Genomic DNA, 24,689 nt, shown 5'->3' on the forward strand with positions numbered 1-24,689 from the left:
GTAAGGGGTAGTGGAAGAGGGAGGAAGCTAACATGAATACTGATCCAACTCCTATGATGTTAGGCCTTAGAGACTGAAAACTGAACAAGTGGCATTGGCTCCTAACAGCAGGTAAGTTTGGCACTAGACACATGCAAAAGGCATTGTGGGGGCTCAGTCTGGCCTCAGAAATGAGGACTTAGGCTGTGGGTAGGGAGTTGGGAAAAATACCAAAGGTTGGGGGAACCCTAGCCCTGAGATCTGCCTGTCTGCACCCATATTCCAGGTCCCAAGTTCCCAGCCCCATTTGGGCAGCTCTGGGCATGGCCTGTTCACCAGAGGCCTGGTACCTGCCTTCTCCCTGGGCCTCGGCACTCACACAGGCTAATATAGGAGCATTACGGTAATTAGTTACTCATTTAATTTAACTTCACATTTGGTCTCAATTAAGCTTAAAATGTTCTTCCTTATAGATGCTACAATAGCACTTGTAATTAAAAAGCAATAACTCTTTGCGTTTCTTCCTTAGAGATCCACTGGGAGGCTGGGTGAGTGTGTGTGGGGTGGCTGGGGGAGGAGGAGGAGGCAAGAGGCAAAGAAAAGAAAGGGAAAGAAGCTCTTGGTTGGTCCTAGCACCATGAGGCCACCACTAAGACTGAGGCTGGCAGGAGGAAGTCAACACACCCTGGGTGTCTGAGTGGGGGTAGAATTGCTGCTGGGAATCCTAAGAAGCAACAAAGGAACAGGCCTCCTACTTAAAGGTGTGGGAGTGGAGGATGGCAGATGGGGGTGGAAGGAGGCCATGCTGAGAGATGGAGAAGGGGCCCTATATTCTGTGGTAGGTACCATGTGCCACCACATGATGTCCACATCCTATTTCCAGACCCAGTGAATGTTACCTTCCATGGCAAATGAGATTTTGCATATGTGACTAAGAATCTTGAGATGGGAAGACTGATCAGGGTGGACCCAGTGGAACTGCAGGGCTCCGTATGAATCACAGGGGGGTCGGGGATTGGCAGATGCTACTCTGCTGGCCTTGAAGACTGAGGAAGGGTCCACCAGCCAGTGGGAGGGGGCAGCCTCTAGAAGGTGGAAAAGGCAGGGAAATGGGTTCTCCCGAATTGCCAAAGCCTTTCCTTTACCCCCTGAAACTCATTTCTGGTTTCTGACCTCCAGAGCTATAAACGTGAATTGTTTGAAACCAGTAAGTCTATGGCAACTTGTTACAACAGCAATAGGAAATTGATAATATTCCCAGTGTAAAACTGGGGCACGACCAATTTAAAGGCAGGAAGAAAACCACAGGCAAACAAAAGAAATTCCCCAAAGCTTAAAACAAGTGAAGGGGCTGGCCTGTAGCACTTAGGCACAGCATAAGGGCTACTGTGTGACCACTTCAACCAAGAGATCTCCAAGGGCAGAACTTGGGCCAAATGCACAGGCTGTATCATCCCCAGCATGATATGATGAAAACCATTAAAAACACACTTTCTCATTCTGTCTTTGGCAGTGAGCCTGATTTTGATCCCAGCACTCATTTCTTTGGTGGCAGGAAACTGAGAAAGAGGGTAGGGGGTAAGGACTCAGAATTTTTTTTTTTCTTTTTTGCATTAACAGTCACCACCAATGATCTGCTAGAGATGGAGATCAAGTAGAAAACAAAACAAAACATTCTTGTTGTGTGGCTTTGATTCTGCCATTGGTACCTCTAAAAACCAGCTCAAGTCGCTACATTCCAGCTGGATGGTGCTTATAAGAGAGGTTGCAGTGTTCTTGAAACTTGAAAACCTAGTCTACTAGTTGCTCAGCTGTTTTAGTATCTCTGAGCAAGGGGAAAACCAAAGTCTAACAGCAGAGACCTGCCAGAAACGCAGGGCTAATGGGGTGAAGCTATGTCTGAGGCCTGCGTGCCTGTTCATGGCTTTCTCCCAGACTCCACAATTCCTAAGATTCTGGTTTTTCCACCAGGCTCCACTTTTCCTTGGTATTTCTGTCAAATGGATTTGCACTGCCTGCCCTTGCCACTCCTTTTCCTTCGTGTTCATCTTATGGAGCAACAGCCTAAAACAGAAAGTAGTCAGGCTCTTAGACTCTAGAGCAAACTGCCTGACTTCAGATCCTGACTCCTGTTTACCCTACCAGCCTATGCCTGTTCCCCATCTGTGAAATGGGGATATTAAGAGTACCTACTTCATAGGGTCAATATGAGGAAAACATAATACTTACAACACACTTAGAAAAATGCCTAGCACATGTTTGCTAAATGTAATAAAAATTATAATTTTCACATGTGGAACCCCAGACTTATTTCCAAGTATTGGGATGGAAATAGAGATTAAAGGTTGAACTTTATGAACTATAAAATCTCTTCCGATCCTGAGTTCTTACGCTCCTATGAGGATAATCAACACTCTTCCAGATTTGTTTCCATACGGTTCTGATTCTGACATCTGGAAATTCATTTCCGTGTAACAGCTAGATACTTAAAGGTTTAAGCAAAGGAATTATGATCAAATGTTTGTTAGTTGTACTATAAATGATCATTAGAATACTTTAATAAAACTTTTACCTTTTTGGATATGTGTTAGGAAAATGTCAGGTACAAATAGCTAAGAAATAGTATTAACCATGTAAAAATAAGGAGTTGCTTGAAAGCCAAAAGTGATCTTTAAACTATTTGAGAAATGAGATGTCAGGAATCCTGATGTCAAGTTTGAGCCCCACTTCTAATTAACTGTGAAACTTTTTAAATCCCTTTTCCTCTCTGCCTGTTTCTCATCTGTAAAATAATCGCAGCAGGTTTCTCTACACATTGAGCAAAAAATAAACCAGAAACACTTCAACTGCAACGATCATGAAATAGAGTTGATACAAAAGTTTCTGTTAAATAACAGAACAAGAAATGGATTGCTTTATGTTAGAATAAAAACATTTAAAAATAAATTGGATGCCCTCCTTCTGGGATGGAGTGAGGAAGACAGTCTAGACACCGCACAGCCTAGCCCTCTGATGGGCTTACTCCACCAGGACTAGTGCTTTCCGCCCTCCAGGCACATGATAAATGCTGAATGAACGGCAGGATGCGTGAAGGAATGGCTATGCACTCCCTAGTGCCTGGACATTGGTATGGTAATTCTGATGCAGTTTTACATTGTACACAAAGAATGTTAGCTTTACTTCCATTTTTATAAGTGAAAAATTTAAGGAACTTATCAAAAAACTACCTATTGTGATATCCATTGTGGGATGGGGTGGTATCCTGCTAATTCAAGCTTTTATCAGGATATAATTTTAAGAAGCTATGAAATGACCTATTTTCTTATATAGAAACCCAGATTTACTCTCCCTCTTCACCTTCTAAACAGTGGGGATCCCCAGTCTGTCACAGGATCCCCTCTGGATAGGGAACAGTATAGGCAGGAACATGCTTTAAGGCCACTGATCAAAGAAGGGTTCTGGAACACTGAGATGACTTCTGTCTGTATTTAAGGAATGACCTCTGAGCCCTGTCTCCAAGAAGGCCATGAGCATACAGGGTGCCATACCAGAAATTGACTATAGGGCTGTCCCACGCCAAACTCTCAGTGAAATTCATTTTGAGCCCTCTCAGCTTCTATGTCTTATCTCAACCCCTCAGCGTTTTTTTTTTTCTTTTTTTTTTTTGCATAACTGCTTTGAGTATGAAGGTAGAAAGAAGTCTATCATTCATTTCACCCAGCTGGTCTGGGTCTGTAGACGGTAGGTCAAGCTGAAATAAACTTTGCACAAAGTATATTTTTTTGCCTAAAGCCAGTCCTTAACATATGAGCCTGTCATTTACATCATGAAAAAAAAAATCAGAAAACAGTAGTATTAAGGATATAATTTAGTTTCCAACCTTAATACACTTTCCCCCATCTAAATAGTCACCCAAAATCTCAGTTATTATGCATTGATCTAATAGTTGAGTAACCTTTGCGGGGAATAAAAAAGATTCATGGTCAGGAACCTATAATAGTTTTCCCAGAGTTACTTTCTCAGCAGGGCTCTCGGAAGAAGGTAACAATTGGCACCCTGGGTTTGTCAGGAGCCAAGCTTCCGCTTGGGCTGGATGGAGACTCACAGAGAAGCACAATAGCATAAGGGCCCCAGCTTGTCTCACTTCCCTCAAGAGGCATGCATTCTTTTTTCTTTCCCTCAATCTGTTTAGAAGATGATTCTTCTTTTCTTCCTTGTGTGCCCTAGGCCAGATTAGGAAACTATTTCCTTTGAAGCTTTCTGTACAAAGCCTTATCTTCGAAGTTTTTCCAAAATAAGATAAAGGAGACTGTTCAATGTAGGTCTAACTATACCTGGCTCTCACCAGCCCATGACTCTCAATGATTACCTGTTCTCTCCTCTTGGAATTTAGAGCTTAGTTGCCTCTGGGGTGGCAGGACTGGGTACCTTCTCTACCGGGAAAACAGGATCGAGGAGAGAAAGTGAAGGAGCAGTGGCCTTAACTTACCTCAGGCTCTCAAGCAGAGTTCCCCCAAGCCTAGTGTATTTTCTTTCGGAGACAAGACCTGGGGGCTACCACACCTGGGTTTGCGAGCTGGCTGTTAGGTGAAGCTTGGGCAAGTCAGTTAATCTCCTGAAGCTTCAGTTTTTTCTACTTTAAAGTGGGGATGATAAAAATGAGACTGTTGTAAAAATTAAATAAATTAAACCTCAAAGAAATTAGTGTGCTACTAGCATAGAGCATGTACTCCATCAGTGTTCTCTTTCCATCTTGTTTTCTTGGTTCTTAATTTTAAGACAGAAGACTCTTTTTCAAATGGCTCTAGAGAGTCAGGATCAGACTTCCAAAGTGGAACCTGACCAGAGCCCCTCCATTTAATGCAAATTTCACTTGGTCTGGGAGATCAGACAGGTATAGAGTTATATCTAATGTTGAGAATATACCTTCCTCACTAGTTTTGGAGAAAGGGCTACAAAGATGAAAAGAGAAGACCCCCAAAAATGAATTAAATTGTATAATTAAATCATGGTAATTAAATAAGGCACATAGAGCCCACCACATCATGAAAGAAAAAAACCCTACAGATACACGGCAAGACAAAAAACAAAAACAAACAAAAGAAAAAGATATTTCCATACCTTTCCTCTAATCCCAAGGAAACCTAAAGATACTTGATTCAAAAAGCTGTGGCCAAAAGTTCAAAGTGAAAGTCAGCCCCTTAGCTATTATTTATTGCTTTATTAGAGCAGAGGGAAGTCATACTCATTGCCTTTATAGAGCTCTGCGGAAATATATGCACAGAGTGGTCAATGACCAACATTTGAGCAAGTCTTCCAAATTATCACATTAAAATAACCTTTTGAATTTGAGTGCTTCTCCTTTGCAAATGACTGCAACCTCATAATGAAGAATTTTATATATTATCAAAAAGAACCAGAAGCCAATGTGGTCTTTTCCCCAAAATCCACTTACTAAGGACTTGGCTGGAAATCCACTTTAAGCAGATCATCGCTACCATTTCCCTTTCAAAACAGTCGGAAATCCTAAGGTACGGGTACTGAAAAGATAGCAATATCCTTCATAAGTTGGTGACAATCTAGCCCCACAGAGACAATTTGGCAATTCTGTTTCTGGAAGCCAGGACTCAAGAGATTTGTCTTAGTGATGGACGGATACTCCTGTAATCTTAAGGCATGAGGGCTGTCAAAACAAGGGCTCTGAATAGTGCCTTTCTGCTCATCAATGTCATCACAATGAAGAAGAGAACAGGTTTTCATTTTCCTGAAGAGTGTTCAGTAGGAGCGCAGTGGTTTGGCATAGATGGGCTCCAGAACATGATGGATTAAAACCAAGAAGAGGCCTCCAAGGAAGATGGCGCTAAGGAAAGCAAGCAGGACATAGCGGCCAATGAACAAGTCATCCACAATCTGGAGAAAGAAAACATCAAAATGAAATTACTACCACTTAGGCACTCTGGCTGGGTTAATCTGAACTCTGTGGTGAATGGGTCAAGAGTTTGTTCATGTTTGTAACTCCCAATAACATCCTGCCCTGAGTCTCCACTTCACATGGATAAAAAAGAATCTTTTCCTCAACATCCTGAGCAGGAGACACAGGTCAAGAAGGGATTGATGAGGTACAGGGAACAAATGGCTCAATTTAGGAGGTTGGTAAACACTTTGAAGTCCCCGGATGAATTATATTCTGAAATCCACTATCTGAAAGAGTTAATGAGAAGCTTTTGCTTGGTCCTAGGAAGGCTCATTTTTGTTGTTGTTAAAACACATTTTATTACAGAGAATTTTAAACATACATAAAAATACAATTGTATAATAACCCCCATGTATAGGACCCAACCCCCAAAATCATCAATCCATTGTCATTTCAGGAGAGTTCATTTTCAAAATTAAAGGTAACTCTTTAAAGCTATCAGCAGAAATGCCAAGGGGCAGGGAAAATGGCCATTTACCTGAGATACTAAAACACTAAGAGGAAAGGTAACTTGCCCCAAATCAGACAGTTGGCTGCTTGGCCTTACACTTGAGGCCCCAAAGATGTTGGTCTTTGCTGACAAAAACCTATAACTGGTGTTGGCTCTACCCACTTGTCCACTGTCCCCTGCCAGAGCTCCACTCTCCCTAGATCCAAATGGTGATGCTTAAATTTGGGCAGGAAAAAGCAATTTAATCTACAGACCTATTAGAGCAATAACACAAACCAGGTGGCTGACTGACTTCACAGAAGCTTTGAAATCCCAGTACCTAGGAGAGAATCCAAAACACCTGAAAGGCAATTATGGCAGGCAGAATAATGGCCCAAAGATAGCCACATCCTAATCGCCAGAAATTGTGAATATGTTAGATTATATGTTAAAGGAGAATTAAGATTGCCAATCAGCTGTCCTTAAAATAGGATTAGCCTAGATTATCCAATCCAGGTGGACCCAGTGTAATCACAAGGATCTTTCCGAGTTGAATAGGGAGGTGGAAGAGAGGGTCAGAGCAAAAGAGGTGAGAACTGCAAGTGGTCAGTGAGGTGTGATGTCACTGGCTGTGAAGATGGAGAAAGGGGGCCATGAGCCAAGGAATATGAGCAGCCTCTAGAAGCTAGAAAGGATAAGGAAATGGATTCTCCCCTAGAACCTCCAGAAAGAATGCAGCTCTGCCAACCCCTTGCTTTTGGCCCAATGAGACTGATTTTGGACTCTAACCTACAGAACTGTAAGATATAAATCTGTGTTGTGAGCCATAAGTTCGCAGTAATTTGTTACAGCAGCAATAGAAAACTAATACAGCAGCCATATGCAAAGCACCTATAGACCTAAGCCCTGGTAGGATCACTGAGATCCAAAGACACCTCAGCTGCTCCAGAGATTACCCCAACAGTCAACTTACAACAAAGGTCAGTTTGATAAAACAGCTTTAACATAACTTTGACCTTGGCTCCAGTACTGAACAAGTCTCTTGTGGGCCACATGTTTGCTCGTACGACACGTTTCACTTTTTAATTAGCCAATTAGCAGGCCTTGGGTGCAGAAGGCCCAGGCCATGTATTATTGATACAGCACTAAGCCAGGCTGCTGCAGAAGCCAGCTCTCAAAACCTGAAAATGAGAACTCCAATTCTGCTGGCCATGCTGACAAACGTATTTTGCTCAAACCCTATTCTTCTCTCCCGGGTCTGAAACTCGTATGGCAGAGAATCGAGGGATTGGTTTTAAAAATGTGTTTGCTCTCTGCCCTTCTCCCAGTGTTTACATCTGCAGCATCCAGAAATGTGGCAGCCTACATCACTCTCCCCCTTAAAAAACAAGGAAAATGAGGCAGGAATTTACCCCTGGCTCACACACGTGGTACTCACACCTCCAGAGTGTTTTCCAAATGCTGACAACAAACTGGTGTCCTTGGAACCAGTTTCTTAAGTCTGTTTGGTAAGTACTATTTCCCTTGGAATTTTCAGAACAAATTCCCTTCCTCTTTCCATGGTTAATCCTAGAGTGTCAATTTTAGTTCAAAAGTTACATGTATAACCTTGTGTACTGTTGTCAAAATGCCAACCCATGAGCTCTCTGGGACAGCCCCGGATATTCTATTAGGTTCTGAACAATGAAGATTTTGAAGATGAACCTCAGCTTGAATCCTTGCTCTGCCTTTTGCTATGTGACCTTGGCCAAGTTACCTTAACCTCTTACAGACTCAGTATTCTTATTATAAAATGGGGATAAAAATTGCACCAACATCCTACTATTTAGGGCTGTCCTGAGGTTTAAATGAGACAGTGCAAACAAGGTGTTTGGCACAGGACCTGGCACATAGAAATCCCTTAAAGAATGTTAGCTATTTTCATGATCATTACTTAAAACATTGAAATGAAGGTTGAGAGGAAAGCTGTGAGGAGTAATGGGACAGAAGAGGTCAATGCCATTGCCAAGATCCCATGGGTCTGAGATCAGCCATGCATGGTAAAGCTGGAGTCCCAAATCAGGAATGAACCACAAGTCCAGAGAAGGACTAGGAGAGAGATAATAAAAATTCATTTAAAGAATTTTTTAATTCTGGGTGCTGGCAGGTACGATCCCAGGCATGAGGACCAAAGAACTCCCAGAAAACTGTTAGGAAAATTCTAGCACATGTCCCTCAGCACCCTCAGGGCACTGCATCAATTTCAGCCCAGGATCTGAGGTGAGGAGCCCAGGCTGCCAGGAATGGGAACACTTCCATCTCAAGCGTAGGCCTGTGACTATCCCTACTTCATTTTCTCTCTCTCGGTCCCCATGGTATGAGGTGGCTTTCCAACAGGCTGTTTTCAACTTGATGCAAACTAGAGTTGAGACCCAATCAGGCAAATAACTGCCTGCTGGGGTTGCAGGAGGAATTCAGAGTTAGATTCTTTTCCTCAGCGAAGGGGCAGAGAAACTTAAAACTCCCTCTGAACTTTCCCCATCGTTGGTTGAACTTTACAATTCTGACATCTCAGGCAACCCAATGTCAGGGAGCATCGAGGGCAGAGCGGACATGCAGACCAAGAGAAATAAGAGTTACAGCTCAGGAGGCAAAACGAAACCAACAGCTTTACCTTAACTTCCACCTCTGGGGCTGGGAATTCATCAGCTCGTGGGAAAAGCAACAGAACTGATGTGATGATCACAGCACCAAAGAATAAAAAAATGACAGAGAACCTGGGGTCAAAAAGACAAATTATTAAAAGCACTGTTTACAGTTTCTTCTCTGATCAGTTAGGTCTGGACAGTCTTTCTTGGGGCCAATATTCTATGTTTCAGTCCCTTAACAATGCCCAGAGATCTGCTGTCCACAGCCTCTTCATCCCAAAGTCCTTCTTCCTAGATAGGTAGCAGCTGTGTGCATTCCTCCTTATTCTTGGTAATTCCCATTTCCTAAGAATGAAAATTTGTATTTTTATTTTTACTTCTGCCCAAAGGCATAATCAAGAAAAACCAAAGCATCCCCTCTCCCTTTCCACTTCTGTTGTTTTTAGAACAGAATACTTAGAAAATTCTACAACTCTCTGCTTCATGCTAACACTACCTTGCCAGAGGCAACTCTATGGTGTTTTCAGAGTCGGTTTATGGCCTAACCCTGTTCTGAAGGCAACACCTGATAAAGGAAGCAGGCCCAACTCATCAAACGCTGCTTTAGTTTTCCTGGGTCCAGGGCTAGAGCCTTGGGGACTAGACCAAGCATCTGCCATAAATCTGAACAGTTCAGAAACACACATGTGTACAACCTCGAGAAATTCAATAAGCAGTGAAAGCAGAATTTCTTGTCATCTCTTGTGTCCCCCATCTCCTCCACAGTTAGAACGTAAGAACACCACTTCCTTCTCCTCCCATCTCTGCTTCAGAGCATAAATAACACAGTTCGTGCTTATAAAAAGAGGTTAAAATGCAACTCATTCAAACTGCCAGTAATTACAAACTGATCTCTTAAATTCTAAATGTTTAATGAGCATCAGCAATTTTGCCTCTAATTGCTTCACCTAGGACTCCCAGCTGGAAAGAATGCCTTACCTCGCTGCCCCGGAGGCTCTGGACAGCAGCGCACACAGCAGCAGCACTGACACCCAGAGCAGGGCTAAGATGAAGACGCCCGCACCGACTCCAAGCACAGTGCCAGTCATCCTGCGGGGAAGCAGCGGCGGCTCCCTACCCTGCACGCCGCACGATCAAGTGTCCTCAGTGCTCCAGTGCGGTCTTCCTGCCGCACACTCCCATGAAGGCATTCAGAGAAAGCCTAAACTCATTACAGGGAATTTTTTGATGATCAATGTGTTAGGAGGATTACTCAGTACAGGTCATTAATTTTCAAAAATGTCCAGTCCCAGAGTCCCTTAATAGAAACTAGAAATTTAGAACCCAAAGCCTTTCTCTTTGGCGGGGACTGAGAGGGTGATTTCAGTTGTGCACTCAGAAGTTTTTTCTGAGTGTTTCCCTTCAAATTTGGTACGTGAGCTCTACTTTGACTTCTTCCCCCGGCCTATGGGAGAAAGCTGAACCCTCTCTTGATACAAAACCTTAACTAAGAACTGCTAGAAGACAACAGGGAATGGGAGCTTCAGGGCCAAAGGAGAAATTGAAGCTCTCAAGTTAAATCCATGGTGTGAGCTTTGACTCACCAAGCAATCAATCACAGATAATTCCCACTCTATTGTTGAGTTCTTATTCAAGAAGAAGAAAACCCTTAGTCCTTAGAGAAGAGGAACAGCCATCACTATTTTTGAACATTTACTATGTGCTAAGTACTATACAAACATACCTCATTTAATCCTGGTGCTAAGCTTCTGAGAGAGATATTACTATATCCATGTTACAGAATGGGTAAGTGAGATATAAGCGTGATGGGGTATGTATTAGTTTCCTAATTAGCAGCTCAAAACATATTCTCTCACAGTTCTAGAAGCCAGAAATCCAAAATAAAGGTGTCAGTAGGGTTGTACTCCCTCCAAAGGCTCCAGGGCAAGGGTTCCCAAGCTCTGAGCCATGGCCTGTTAGGAACCGGGTCTCACAGCAGGAGGTGAGCAGCAGGCCATGGTCCATGGCCTGTTAGGAACCGGGTCTCACAGCATGAGGTGAGCAGCGGGCAAGCCAGCATTACCAACTGAGCTCCGCCTCCTGTCATATCAGTGGTGGCATGAGATTCTCATAGGAGCATGAACCCTATTGTGAACTGCACATGCGAAAGATCTAGGTTGCATGCTCCTTATGAGAATCTAATGCCTGAAGATCTGAGGTGAACAGTTTCATCCTGAAACCATCCCCCTGCATTTCTCTGTGCAAAACTGCTTCCATGAAACCAGTCCCTGGTGCCAAAAAGTTTGGGGACGGCTGCTCTAGAAGAGAATCCTTCCCTGCCTCTTCCAGCTTCTGGTGGCTCCAGGCACTGCTCATTGGCTTTTAACTCACAACTCCAGTCTCTGCCTCCATCTTCCCATGGCATTCCCCTGTGTCTGTCTTTGCCTTTTCTGTCTCTTATAAGAGTACTTGTCATTGGATTTAGGGTCTGTACAAATAATCTAGTATTATCTTGAGATGCTTAAATAAATCTGCAAAGACCCTTTTGTCAAACAAGGTCACAGTCACAGATTCCAGGGGTGAGGATGTGGACATATATTTTTTGGGACCACCATTCAACTCACAGCAGAATAACAGCACATTACACTACCTCCCTGGTTTTCCTTTTCAGCCTCAGAGACAAGTCTTAAGCAAACACATTCCTCTAGGTTGCTGATTTTCTTTACCCTCATGGTTTAAATACCATGAAAATATTAGCTATGAGAGGTTATAAAGTTATTGGAAAGGGGGGTCTAAGCATGAACTGCTTAAAAAAATACATTTATTGAATCAACATTTATGATACGCCTGCCATATACAGCACTGCGCTATAAGCTAGGGACACCAAAGGTGAATAAGGTATCTTCTGACAGAAGCTCACGGTCTATTGGAGGACATTGTCCTGAAAACAACTGTCCACATTACATTCTGACTAATGGTAAAAGTGAGGTGCGGTGAGAACTACAATAGTGAGAAGGGCTTTATGAAGGAAGTACTCTGCACACGCACATTTAGGAAAGAATCAGCATGAAAAGATGACAGAGTGAGGGGAGATGGGACCTGGGGCTCACCAGCATGCCTAACTTCTCTGGGAAACAGTCTCCCCTCATTAGGGCCACATGGGCGTCATCTTGGTCACTCTAACATGCCCAGGTTTCCCCATCTCTGAGTCTTTATACTTGCTCTTTGCACTGCCTGGAACTAACCCTCTACTCCAACCATGTCCCCTACTATTTAAAGGAGTGGCTTTCCTCAGCCTTTCTGATTTCTGCTTAAATGTCACTCCTCAGTGAGGTCTTCCCTGAGTGTCTTCTCTAAAGTAACCCCTCAAACACTGACTCTCTATCACTCTATTTCCTTCAGAGCGTCACAAAACTGTAGTTTTAGTTACTGGTTTACAAGTTTATTTTCTGTCTCTCCATCTAGAGTAGTAAACTCCATGAAGGCAGAGACCTGATATCTCTCACTGTGGTAACCCCAGTTCTTAGCACAGAATCTGTGGGATGAATAAATGACACAGTGCTAACAAATCCACAAAAATCAGGTGAGGGAGTGAAAGGATCATATGGAGTTTTACAAAGATGACTGTAACCTTTGGTCAATATGCTGGATGGAAGTTAACAAAGGAAGTGCCTCATATAACAGCAAACATAACAGCAAACACAGAAATGTTCAATAAAGTTGAACAAGAAGAATTTAGTACACAGCAGAGCTCAAAAGCAATAAATGAAAATTGTTAAGTGCTATTAAAAATGTAACTGAAGGCCTGAGCTGAGCCTAAGAGTCTCTGGGGGTGCTGGTGTCTGATACAGACCTTTGGAGTGATTCTCTTCAGGGCAGATAAGGTCTCAAACCCACGATGGCAAAGAACTAGAAATGAGAACAATGCAGAAAGCTGGGCCCTCACAGGGCTGACCTGTTTTTGAAATAGGGTCTAAAAAATTTGCTATTGACTTAGTTGGAAGAATGCTGGCTAGATGCTTCAGGCCACAAGCCGAAACACAACAGCCCTAGAGAAATCTGAATCCTCCCCACTCCCATGTCATATGCTTGTGTGAGATTCAATACTACCAATGTGGTACAAAAAAATAGAAAGATTCTCACGAAAACTAGACTAAAAGTGAGAACCCATTGGATCCCAACAAAGACAAAAATGAAAACCATAGGCTGGCATGTGAGACTCCCTCAAGAGTAACTGTAAAATAAAGATGTTTTCAGACATACAGAGGGTGAAACAGAGTTCACCTCTCATGGATCCTCAGTGAAAGAGCTACTCAGAGACATACTTCAGCAAGTAGGAAAATGAACCAAGAAAGGAGGTATGAGATGGAGGAAGAATGGTGAGAAAAATACTAAGAAATATTGACAGTAAAGATTTCTATAATAATGACAATTTTTGAGGGGTTAAAAATAAGAAATAACTAAAATATTACTCAACAGTTATATGGTAGATGGAAAAGAGTAGTTCAAAGTTAAAGCATTCTACAGTTATTTTGTTTCAGAGGAAGTATATATTTTTTAAGCTAAGTACGCATGTTAAAAAGAAATAAGTAAACAGCAAGCAACAGAAATAGAACAAATAACTTCCATACTAGTAAAGTAAAAACAAAATAAAGAAAACAGAAAGTGGGGCAAGGGTCAGGGGTAATGTGGTAGGTGGCAGAAAAAAGAATAAGCAAGGAAAATGGAAAATACAAAGTAAGATTTTAAAAATAAATCCAAATACACAGTAATCATAGTACATGGAAACATTATATTTGACTACTGAAAGAAATTCTCTTAGATTTTTCTTTTTAAAAATAGCTCTGTACAAAAGCTCTACAGAAAGCATAATGAGAGGCTGAAAGTAAAGAGACTGAGAAAGACATGCAAAGCAAATATTAACAGGACAAAAACCAGGGAAGGAGGGAATAAGGAGATGGTCAATGAGTACAGAATTTCAGTTTTCCAAGATGAAAACATTCTGGAGATGTTTCACATCACTGTGAATATACTTAACACTGCCGATCTGGACCCTTAAAAATGGTTAAGACAGAAAATTGTATTTGTTTATTTATTTTAGCCATGGTTGGAAAAAAAAAATAAGTGAAACAAAATAAAATATAAGCTACTGAAGCAATATACTAATATTTTTGTGGATTTGTTTTCCTTAACCTATAAATTCAATGCAATTCTAACCAAAGTCTAAAAACAACTTTTTGTGGAACTTGAAAATGGATCCTAAGCAAAATAGATGTAAAGCTCTGAAAAATATTAATAAGAACAGTCACAAAAAGGAACAATTCAGTAAAAAGATACAACTTGAAACAAATGTGAACCCAACAACAAAACCTCCAAATAAATAAAGCCAAAACAGACAGAAGTGCTATAATAAATAGATAAAACCATTAATTTAGTGGGAGATTTTTAAAATATATATCTCAGAAACTGATAGATCAAGCAGATAAAAATAAGAATAAACACTTGAGAAAGAGGATATCTGAATGAGAATAAATGTGTAAAAAGGTGCTCAACTTCATTAGTCATTAGGAAATTGCAAATGAAAACCAAAATTCAGTACCTTCATATACCCACCAGAATGGCTAACATGAAAATGACAGACACCACCAAGTGTTGACAAAGATGTGGAATAACTGGAATCCTCATATACTGCTGGCAAGGGCCATAGTTTGTTAAACACTACTTTGGAGACTATTGGCAGTATCTAATAAAGCTGAATATAAATGCACCCTACATCCAGCTCTTCTATTCTTAGATGTATTCACAACAGAAATGCACACATAAGTTCACCAAAAGACATCGCAGCCCTACCTGAAATAGCTAAAACCTCAAACAGTCCAAATATCTACCAATAGAGTGGATATAATATTTACAATCTATTCATTCATACAGTGTAAAAAGCATTATGTAGTATAAAGCAATGGGAATAATATAAAGCAATGAGAAAGAACACACTCAGACTCAACAATGTGGATGAATTTCACAAATATTGAGTGCAAAAACTAGAGGCAAAGAGTTCATATTATATGATTCCATTTATATAATGTTCAAAAACAGGTCAAACTAATTTTAAGGGCTAGAGGTCAGAAGTATGGTTGGCTTGTGAAACATAGCGACTGTAGGGGGTTCAGGGAGATGCTGATAAAATTCTGTTTCTTGATCTGGGTTTTGGTCATCTGGCTTTGTTCATACAGTGATGTTGTATCTAACTATGCACTTAGGATTTATATACTTTTCTGTATGTGTTTTACCCTTCACTAAAAAGTTTACAGAAATAATATTAAGAGATGTATCAGCCAAGTGTAGTAAATGGACCCATTTTTGGTACTGATTCAAACAAAACATTGTAAAAACCTTTTATGAAATGATTGGGGAAATCTGAAGAATATATAACATTAGGAAATTACTGTTTGTATTTTCAGCAAAAAAAAATTTTTTATGATGGTATTATATTGTTAAAAGATTCTTTATCATAAAGACATATACATACACACAAGTAATACATTATAGATAAAAGAAAAGGGTTTCTTAGAAGCTTTATATTATCTGGGGGAGAGAAGGTGAAGGGGGTGACAGGAAACAAGAGTGGTCATGAGCTAGTTGTTGAAGCTGGGTGATGAGTGTGTAGATGTTTGCTATTCTATTTTCTATACTTCTGAATATATTCAAAACTTTCATAATAAAAAGATGTGGCTATGTATATCTGTGTTAGTATGAAGAAACATAACAAAAGGTGAGTAAGATTTGTATAGCTAAAATTATAAAACTTTATTCAAAGACAAAAAAACAAAAGAGAGAGAGAGAGAGAGACCTGAATAGAGAAATAAAGCAGACCTGAAGAGAGAAATAACCTGTATTCCTGGATGGGATGGTTCAACTACAAAATTTTAATTTTCCTTAACCTATAAATTCAATGCAATTCTAACCAAAGTCTAAAAACAATTTTTTGTGGAACTTGAAAACGGATCCTAAATTCATATGGAAGAGCAAAAACCCAAGAATAGCCAAAACAATTTTGAGAACTAGGATGGCAACTTGCCTTTCTTGTTACCAACTGCCGCAAGACACATTAAAAAACCAAAGTAATTAAAACAGTGTGATAGTGGCACAAAGACACATGGCCCAGTGGTATAAAATCGAGAACCCAGAAACAGATACATGCATTTGTGAGAACTTTCTACAGGACAGAGTTGGCTTTATGATTCAGTGGGTAAAGAATTTCATAGATGGTATTGGGACAAATGATTCTCCAACAGGAAAATAATAAAACTAGATCTCTATGTGATATACAGAAGCCAATTTTAAATGGAAAGTAATTCATAATGAAATAGCATATGTTTAAATATACAAATGTTCAGGCTGACTACACTAGAATACATAATGAAGTACAGTAGTCAGATGCTTGCACCTAAACTTAGAATCACCACGAACGCAAAAGCTTCAAATGCAGACTATGCAGGTGTGTTGTTCTGGCAACTCAAATACCACGAGCTGTGCTGCCTTCAGTTACATGATTTGCTAGAGTGATGAACAACTCTTGTTAAAGTTCCAAACCACAAATAAGTATAATTTTCCCCTGATTTACATTAGAGTTGCATTCCTGGAAATTTTACTATATTAAACTGTGCCAAAAAAATACATTATGTTTATACAAAAACCGGAGTTAGGCTCTAGACTCAGATAATTATAAATGAGTATCCTGTGGGATACTCAAAAGTTGCACAGGATGCAGGACACTTCTTCATTGTGAGGACTGTCCCATGCATTTCAGAACATCTAGCATCCCCAGTCCTGATCTGTAAACCCTAGTAGTGCCTCCAATCACAAGAGTAACAAAATATACCTTCACAAATTCCAAAACACCCCTAAACAGGTAGCAACATCTCCTTGGAGAACCACTGTTCTAGAAAAACTCTTGCATAAAGAGACATGTACAAGGTGTTTATTGCAGCTTTGTTTACGATAGCAAAAGATAAGGAAAAAAACCTAAATGTTCATCAATCAGGAAACAGATACAATATTATATATTCATAATGAACACTTAAAATGAATGAAATTAATCTATATGTATTGTTGTGAATGTATCTCAAAAACAATGTTGAGTGACAAAAACAAGTTGCAAAATGGAACCCATTGTATGATACTATTTATGTTTTTAAAATTAAATATAATCTAAACAGTAATATATATTGTTTCTGATGTACACATATACATCAGAAGTATAAAAACATGGGCATAAATGATGTATGACAATTTCAGGAGACTATTTGCCTCTGGAGAGGGAGGAAGGAAAGGGAATGGGGCTAGGAATGGAAATAAAAGGGATCTGAACTAAATCTGTGATGTTTTATTCCTTTAAAATAAAAAACTTGAGCTGGTGTGCCAAATGTTGGTATTAATCCGATTGGTGGACATAGATATCATACTACCCAACGTACCATTTTCTGTTTTTAAAATTTGGGGGATAGTTTTTAATTTTTAAAAAAGGGCAGGGTGCGGTGGCTCACACCTGTAATCCCAGCACTTTGGGAGGCCGAGGCAGGTGGATCACGAGGTCAGAAGTTCAAGACCAGCCTGGCCAAGATGGTGAAACACCGTCTCTACTAAAAATACAAAAATTAGCCAGGCACAGTGGCAGGCACCTGTAATCCTAGTTACTTGGGAGGCTGAGGCAGGAGAATTGCTTGAACCCAGGTAGCAGAGGTTACAGTGAGCCTTGATCGTGCCACTGCACTCCAGCCTGGGCGATAGAGTGAGACTCTGTCTCAGAAAAAAAAAAAAGAAAAAGAAAGGTAATGAGTAGCAGAATGCATATGAATGGGTGACCAGTTAGGAAACTATTGCAGTTCTCCAGATAAGAGATGATGAGGGTCTGAACTCTAGTCTTAGCTGTGTCAAGGGAGGTATTAGAAATGACTCAAGTTTCTAGCTTAGTTGACTAAGCTGATGGTACTGCCCTTAAGAAAACGACTATTTAAATGTAATTTATGCTAGCCTGGATATTACACAAATAACCTAGAAGACTTGGAGCAACTCTAACAGAATAAAGGGCAAATGGTAGCTGAAGTTAGCTGGAACCATTAGAAATGTTGCCCTTCAATCCCCCGTAGTAGCCTAAGAGTTAATGAGACATTGGATTTATATATGGTATGGTTTTAAAGAAATAAGATAAACATTCCCAAGGTCTTCTATGAATGGAGTTGATAATTTTATAGGCAAACTATACACTTTCTTACTAAGCATAGAAAAGAAGGGCTGGGTATAGTATAGAGGGCTGCTATAGGGGAAGAGAGGACATCTAATCATTTTTATCTTATTTCAATGTGAGAATAATACCTGATAATTTCCATGTTGGAATAGCTAAATTATTGTTATTGAGTACAATACAATAAAATATAAAAACAAAAGTGTTTTTATTTACTATTGATGCCATCTTTAAACATTCTTTGAGAAGTGATGGCTTAGCCAATGTGATTTTAAGGGTAATTCCATTTACCTAATATCGGTGGCATTTAAAACAGGTAGATTGGAGTTGGAAAAAATAATTTAAATTTGAACAGTTCAGCAGCTGACAACAAGAGCAACTACAGGGTCAAGTTTTTTCCCTCTTTGCTCAGTGCTGTGAGGTTTTTCTCTGGAAAGAGTCTGTTCAAAACCTTTTAGATATGTGTGTTCATTTAACGGTTGTTTCTACATACCCTTTTATCCGGCTGTCAGAGAAAATAGGAATAAATTGACTGACCTCTGCACAGGTAACCTAATGGATTAAAAATACAGTACTCACCACCAGGCTGATCATGATGAGTGAGAATACTAACGGCCATTATAAGATGACTTATAAGATGATTTACTATCTAAGACAAATGCGGATTCCTCAGAGAGTAATGTGGCCTAAGCGCTGCTGCTGGTGGGAGATAGCCCACCCAGCCCCCGATTTTCACACTGACTCAAGCCCTTGAAAGCAACACTAAACAGTGGGTTTTCTGGAAGAGTCCTTTTCACTTCGCTTTATAGCTGTTTCCCAAACCTTCAAAAATAACTTGGAACTTTCACAATTTTGTTTCTACTTTAAACACTTCACTATCTTTTGAATTTTAAAGTATTAGAATAACACCTTTACCTTTGTAATTAGGTAAAATACAAGCCTGGAGAAAAAAAAATCAGTTGTCAAGCTCCCAAAATGCCACCGATGTAGCATCTGCTCTTAACACGTTGATAGAAAAGGGGGATCAGTAAACCCAGGTCTCGTCCTTGCATCCCTCTCCTGGACGGTGTTGTGGGTTGAAAGCACTGCAGAGCCTCGGTCTATCCGCTGTCTGCATCTCACAGCACTGCAGGCTGGGAACACCCCACTTGAACTCTAAGCTTCTCCACCACCCTTTTGCTGATTCAAACAGGAGACAGGAAAACAATGCCCCCCACGTCTCGTCTTCAGAATGTTCACCTGTCCACCTCCCAGTAGCTGGAGAGGGAGTAAAGTCTCGGTCATAAGAGATCTGAATCAAGCACTGACATTTCCTTTTCTTAATAGCATGAAACATAAAACAGTCCTTCCTTTTCTGCCCCCAATTAAGTATTTATTAGCCGGGTCTTGGGTCCAGATCGGCGGTAAGGGTGGTCTGCGACTGTCCGTGCATCGCCGTCCGCCCACGCCTTTTTCCAATCACCTCAGCCCGACCTTTCATCTTTCTCCCTTCTCCACAGCCACCCCACATTCCTCACCTCTGCCCATTTCACCTGGATGCCACTCTCCCCGGGGCCCTACTCACACCTCAGATTCCGGCTCGTTCCAGCCCACTGGGCTCTGATTTACTTAGAGCGAATCACAAGTGGGCTTTCATTCACGTGATTTAAGATTGCCTAATCAGCGTCGCTCTTTCAACACACAACTTCTTCCTCATTAGCTTACTCCTAGCGCAGCTCCCGGCAACGCCAAGCGCGGTGGGTTGGCTTGTCACCCTTCATTACGCCCTCCGATTGATGTTGCCTGTTGGCCCTTGGATCGGCTTCAGTTCAGTAGATCGTGGCCGTCAGAGCTGCACGCCGCCCCCTCTGTCAATCACACTATCCCTCCGTAACTCACTGGGCCATTGGTCAGTCTAGCCTGAGGGCGGGTTGTTGGGCGGAAGAGAGAAGCTTTTTCCGGTCTCCCTCGCTGTTACCATAGAGATTGCGCATCCGGGCAGCGAAGCAGTGGGGTCGGGCAGCCCAGATCTTGAAGTCCGGAGAGCTGCACGAGCTAGACATTAATGCCTGTTCCAGGGTCTCATGAACGCCTCACTCCCAAACCCCTCTAGTGGGGCGCAAGATGTTGGGGACGAGTCAGCTCAGGCCCAGTCATTAAGTGTCCCTAACAACCCTCCTGGAGGGAACTGAGGACAAAGCACCAGTTGTAATAACGGCACGCTTCATTTATCTTTATCTCACCTTATTTTATTTGACATTTAATTCTTCCGTTAACCTTGCAAAGCAGACTGAGGCAAGGATCGTTCTACCCATGGGACAGTCTGGGGAAGCGGCCCGGGGTCCATCAAGAAAACTCTCTGCCGCCAGGCTACTGAAAGTGGAGCTGGCCCACGCTGTTGGCCGACTGCTGTTAACTAACTGCCTACTAAAGCTTGCCATGACTTTGCTCCGAGGCTATGGCTTGTTAGACCAAAAGATGCGTCAATCAGGACAACTAAAGGAAGTGGACCAGAGGCTGCATGCTCCACCACTAAATCAGGAAGGGAAAGCAAACAATAATTAAAACAATACCAAACTGGAGAGCTGCACCGTTTGAACCTTTGGCTTTAAACAAAATTCAGAAATATCATGAAGCAATCTATTCACTCCTAGAGCACTGAATCTCTGATTTAAGGAATTCTCCTGAATCACAGCTTTATGAACCAAAAAGAAGATGCTTGAATTTCATCAACTGCCCGTCTCAAAGTTTTCTACTTTCAAGGCTTCATTTGCAGTCACATAAACTAACCAGTAATTTCTTATGTGTTTAGCAACTTAACATTACTTGGCCCAGTGAGGAGCTCTGTGGCTAAGAAATCCTTTATTTTGATGAATTCATTTTATTGGAATTGAGCGTTGACTGCAGCTATGTGCTGTTAGAAACTGTGAGGATATACAAGAAATGAGATGGGACTCCTGTCATAATAGCCTGTGGTTTTGTAGTGTTAGGCCAACCACACATGAAACAAGTAGGAGACACTTTCAAGCAAGATATAACAATGGTGTAACCCTATTGTACAACTAATTTCTCTAAAATACAATAATACTTTGTATTTGCAGAACATTTTGTAGTTTCCAGAGCACTTCTTCCCTTGTATTATTTGGGGGATATTTTGTTTTGGCTGAAGTTAATGTGTATGTCTTTATGATAGAGCTAGAACAGATGCTGGGCCCTAGCATATGAGTAGGGACAGGAAAGGTAGAACAGAATCCAGGGAGAGAAAGTAGTTTGAGCAAAGATGCCGAGGCAAGAATGAGCACTGAGTATCTGGAGAATAATGTGGAGACAAATGATGGCAAGTAATGTGTAGACAAGCTGGTCGGAACTGGCTCTGAGACATTAATATTCTGGAGGAAAGTGGTCAAAAGTTCAGAGTTTGAGATTGGAAAAGTTAACTTCGTTACACTTCTAATGATCAGATTGGCTACGTTATAAATTAAGAATGGGTGGGTCTTGAGAACCTGAATCCTGTCCTCTCTCTTTTCTCCTTAGGCAGCATGAGCTTCACCATTTGCTCTACCACCTCTACCAGCTACCAGTCCCTGTGCTCCATCCAGTGCCCTGTCCATCAGCAGCGTGGCCAAAGTCTATGCAGGCCTCAGGGGCCTGGTCTCCTGGACCTCAGTGTCCCGTTTCACCAGCTTCTGGGGCGGCTGGGGTCTGGAGGCCTGGCTGCAGGGATGGCCTGGAATCTGGCAGGAATGGGGGACATCCACAATGAGAAGGATACCATGCAAAGCCTGAATGACTGCCTGGCCTTCTTACCTGGACAAGATGGGGACTCTGGTGACTAAGAATCAGAGGCTGGTGAGCAAAATTTGAGAGCACCTGGAGAAGAAGGGACTCCAGGTCAGAGCCTGGGGGCATTACTTCAAGACCATCAAGGACCTGAGGGGCTCATATCTTTGCAAAGTCTGTGGTCAATGCTTATATCATTCTGCAGATTGACTTTAGAGTCTTGCTGCTGATGACTTTAGAATCAAGTATAAGACAGACCTGGCCATGTGCCAGTCTGTGGAGAGCAATATCCATGGGCTCCACAAGGTCATTGGTGACACCAATGTCACTCGGCTACAGCTGGAGACAGAGATAGAGGCTCTCAAGGAGGAGCTGCTCTTCATGAGGAAGAAACACAGGGAAGAAGTAAAAGGCCTATAAGCTCTGATTGCCACCTCTGGGCATTTGCCATGGAGGTAAATGCCCCCAAATCTCAGGACCTCAGAGAGATCATGGCAGACCTCCTGGGCCAGTATGATGAACCGGCTCAGAAGAACCAAGAGGAGCTGGACAAGTACTGGTCCCAGAAGACTGAGGAGCACACCACAGTGGTCACCACACAGTCCACCAAAATAGGAGCTGCTGAGATGACACTTATGGAGCTGAGATGTATAGTTCAGTCCTTGGAGATCAACCTAGACTCAGTGAGAAATCTGAAGGCCATCTTGGAGAACAGCCTGAAAGAGGTGGAGGCCCACTATGCCATGCAGATGGAGCAGCTCAATGGGGTCCTGCTGCACCTGGTTTCGGAGCTGGCGCAGACCTGGGAAGAGGGGCAGCACCAGGCCCAGGTGTATAAGACCCTGCTGAACAGCAAGGTCGAGCTGGAGGCTGAGATTGCCACCTACTGCCGTCTGTTGGAAGATGGGGAGGACTTCAATTGTGGTGATGCCCTGGACAGCACAACTCTATGTAAACCATCCAAAAGACCGTCCAGGATAGTGGATGGCAAAGTGGTATCTGAGACCAACAACAACAAAGTTCTGAGGTGCTCAACCAGCAGAAGCATGGTACCCTTTGGGGAATCGGAGGCCAATGAAAACTTCAGAAGTCACTGGATGTCAAAAATAAATAAAAGAATGGACATGAATGAGGAGGTACTCCAAAGTTTTTTACATCTTCCTGAATAGATATAACGTTGTTAGGTTTTCTCTCTCTTAAGAGGGGACCCACCTCCCAAGTACTCACCAACTGCACCCGTTAACTAGGAGAGGGGTGTTATTAATAGTTTTGTAATTAAATGATATCATATCCTCTTAATGAGATTGAGAGAAGTGCTGTCATCATAGTGCTTCATCTTTTGCTGTCTCAGAATCAAAACTGTGTTCCTCACTCTAAAAAAGACTGATTATTTGATTATCTAATCTTTCTCTTTTAAAAAATTGTCATCCCTGGCCAGGTGTGGTGGCTAACGCCTGTAATCCCAGCACTTTGGGAGGCCAAGACAGGTGGGTCACCTGAGGTCAGGAGTTCAATACCAGCCTGGCCAATATGGTGAAACCCTGTCTCTACTAAAAATACAAAAATTAGCCAGGCATGGTGGTATTCCCAGCTACTGGGGAGACCGAGACAGGCAAATCGTTTGAATCCAGGAAGCAGAGGTTGCAGTGAGCCAAGATGGAGCCACTGCACCCTAGCCTGGGCAACAGAGTGAGACTCCATCTCAAAAAAAAAAAAAAAGCCTTTTCTATGCCATGTTCTACAGCACCTCTACACACTGCTCCACATCTCTACGGTATATGTCTTCCTCATACTTGTAGAATGCACTTAGGTGCCCTATATGAATGCATGTCATTTTGTTAACTTATTTTCTCCTCTCTTAAACAAAAAAGTCAAAGCAACAATAACAAAAACCAGTGTTTCATTTCCTCCTCCTCAAATGCATAAAATCACTCATTATACTGCCCAATAGAAGGGAAGAATACAAAGAGGTCACTAGGGTTACCAAGTGCCTGGAATGATTTTAAGAGAAGATGTAAAGTTTTTTTGCTCATTTTATGGTTATCAAAACTTTCTGCCAGTAAGCCCTGAACTTTTTGTATACAAATTCTTATTGGCTGAGGCTCAAAAATGACTAATTTTTCTAATTCTCAATTTTGCTAATTGAAAAACCAAGTAAACAAAAATATCCTCAACGACTATTGTCAGTAGTTGAAGCCAAATTACTGACCTTCCAAGGCCACCCAGAATTACCACCATGACTTTCCAGATCACAATATTCACCTGTTGTTATGGACCAAGGGTTGGCAAACTATATGGCCTGTAGGCTTAATCTCAGCTTGTATGACCTGCAAACTAAGAATGATTTTTACATTTTAAATGCTTGGAAAAATAAAAATAAAAATGCTTTGTGATTTATGAAAATTATATTAAATTTAAAGTTTGGTTTCCATAAGTAAAATTTTACTAGAAGCCAGGAATGCTCATTTGCTTACATGTTGTTTATGTCTCCTTTTGCTTTATAACAGCAGAATTGAGTACTTACCACAAAGACTATATGGTCCGTAGCCTAAAATATTTACTATTGGGCCCTTTAAGAAAAGGTTTTAATTCTTACTAACTTAGAGATTTTTAACGAATCATGTCTGATGAACTGTTGGAATTGAAACAAACTTTGGAAATCATTTAGTGTTAATTTAAAAATCTCACACCGATAAG

General features: G+C 41.5%; 1 protein-coding gene across 6 annotated transcripts; it reads right to left on the reverse strand.

Annotated features, from left to right (window-relative positions):
* Window positions 1-4,962: 4,962 nt before the first annotated feature.
* On the reverse strand, window positions 4,963-20,018 carry TMEM218 (transmembrane protein 218). Of its 6 annotated transcripts, none has more exons than XM_012470204.3 (4): window positions 19,938-20,018; window positions 9,989-10,211; window positions 9,037-9,139; window positions 4,963-5,889 (listed from the first exon to the last, which is right to left on the reverse strand). In XM_012470204.3, the coding sequence occupies exons 2-4, from the start codon at window positions 10,096-10,098 to the stop codon at window positions 5,755-5,757; spliced, it is 348 nt and encodes a 115-aa protein (XP_012325627.2). In that variant the 5' UTR covers window positions 10,099-10,211; window positions 19,938-20,018; the 3' UTR covers window positions 4,963-5,754. The 6 variants fall into 6 exon arrangements, with proteins under 6 accessions (XP_012325627.2, XP_012325626.2, XP_012325625.2 ...); XM_012470203.3 differs by lacking the exon at window positions 19,938-20,018 and adding an exon at window positions 19,798-19,920; XM_012470202.3 differs by lacking the exon at window positions 19,938-20,018 and adding an exon at window positions 19,766-19,920.
* Window positions 20,019-24,689: the final 4,671 nt, after the last annotated feature.

The sequence above is a fragment of the Aotus nancymaae genome, unplaced genomic scaffold, assembly GCF_030222135.1.
Source record: "Aotus nancymaae isolate 86718 unplaced genomic scaffold, 86718_ANA_hifiasm-v0.15.2.pri h1tg000012l, whole genome shotgun sequence".
In the NCBI taxonomy this organism is placed as follows: Eukaryota; Metazoa; Chordata; class Mammalia; order Primates; family Aotidae; genus Aotus; species Aotus nancymaae.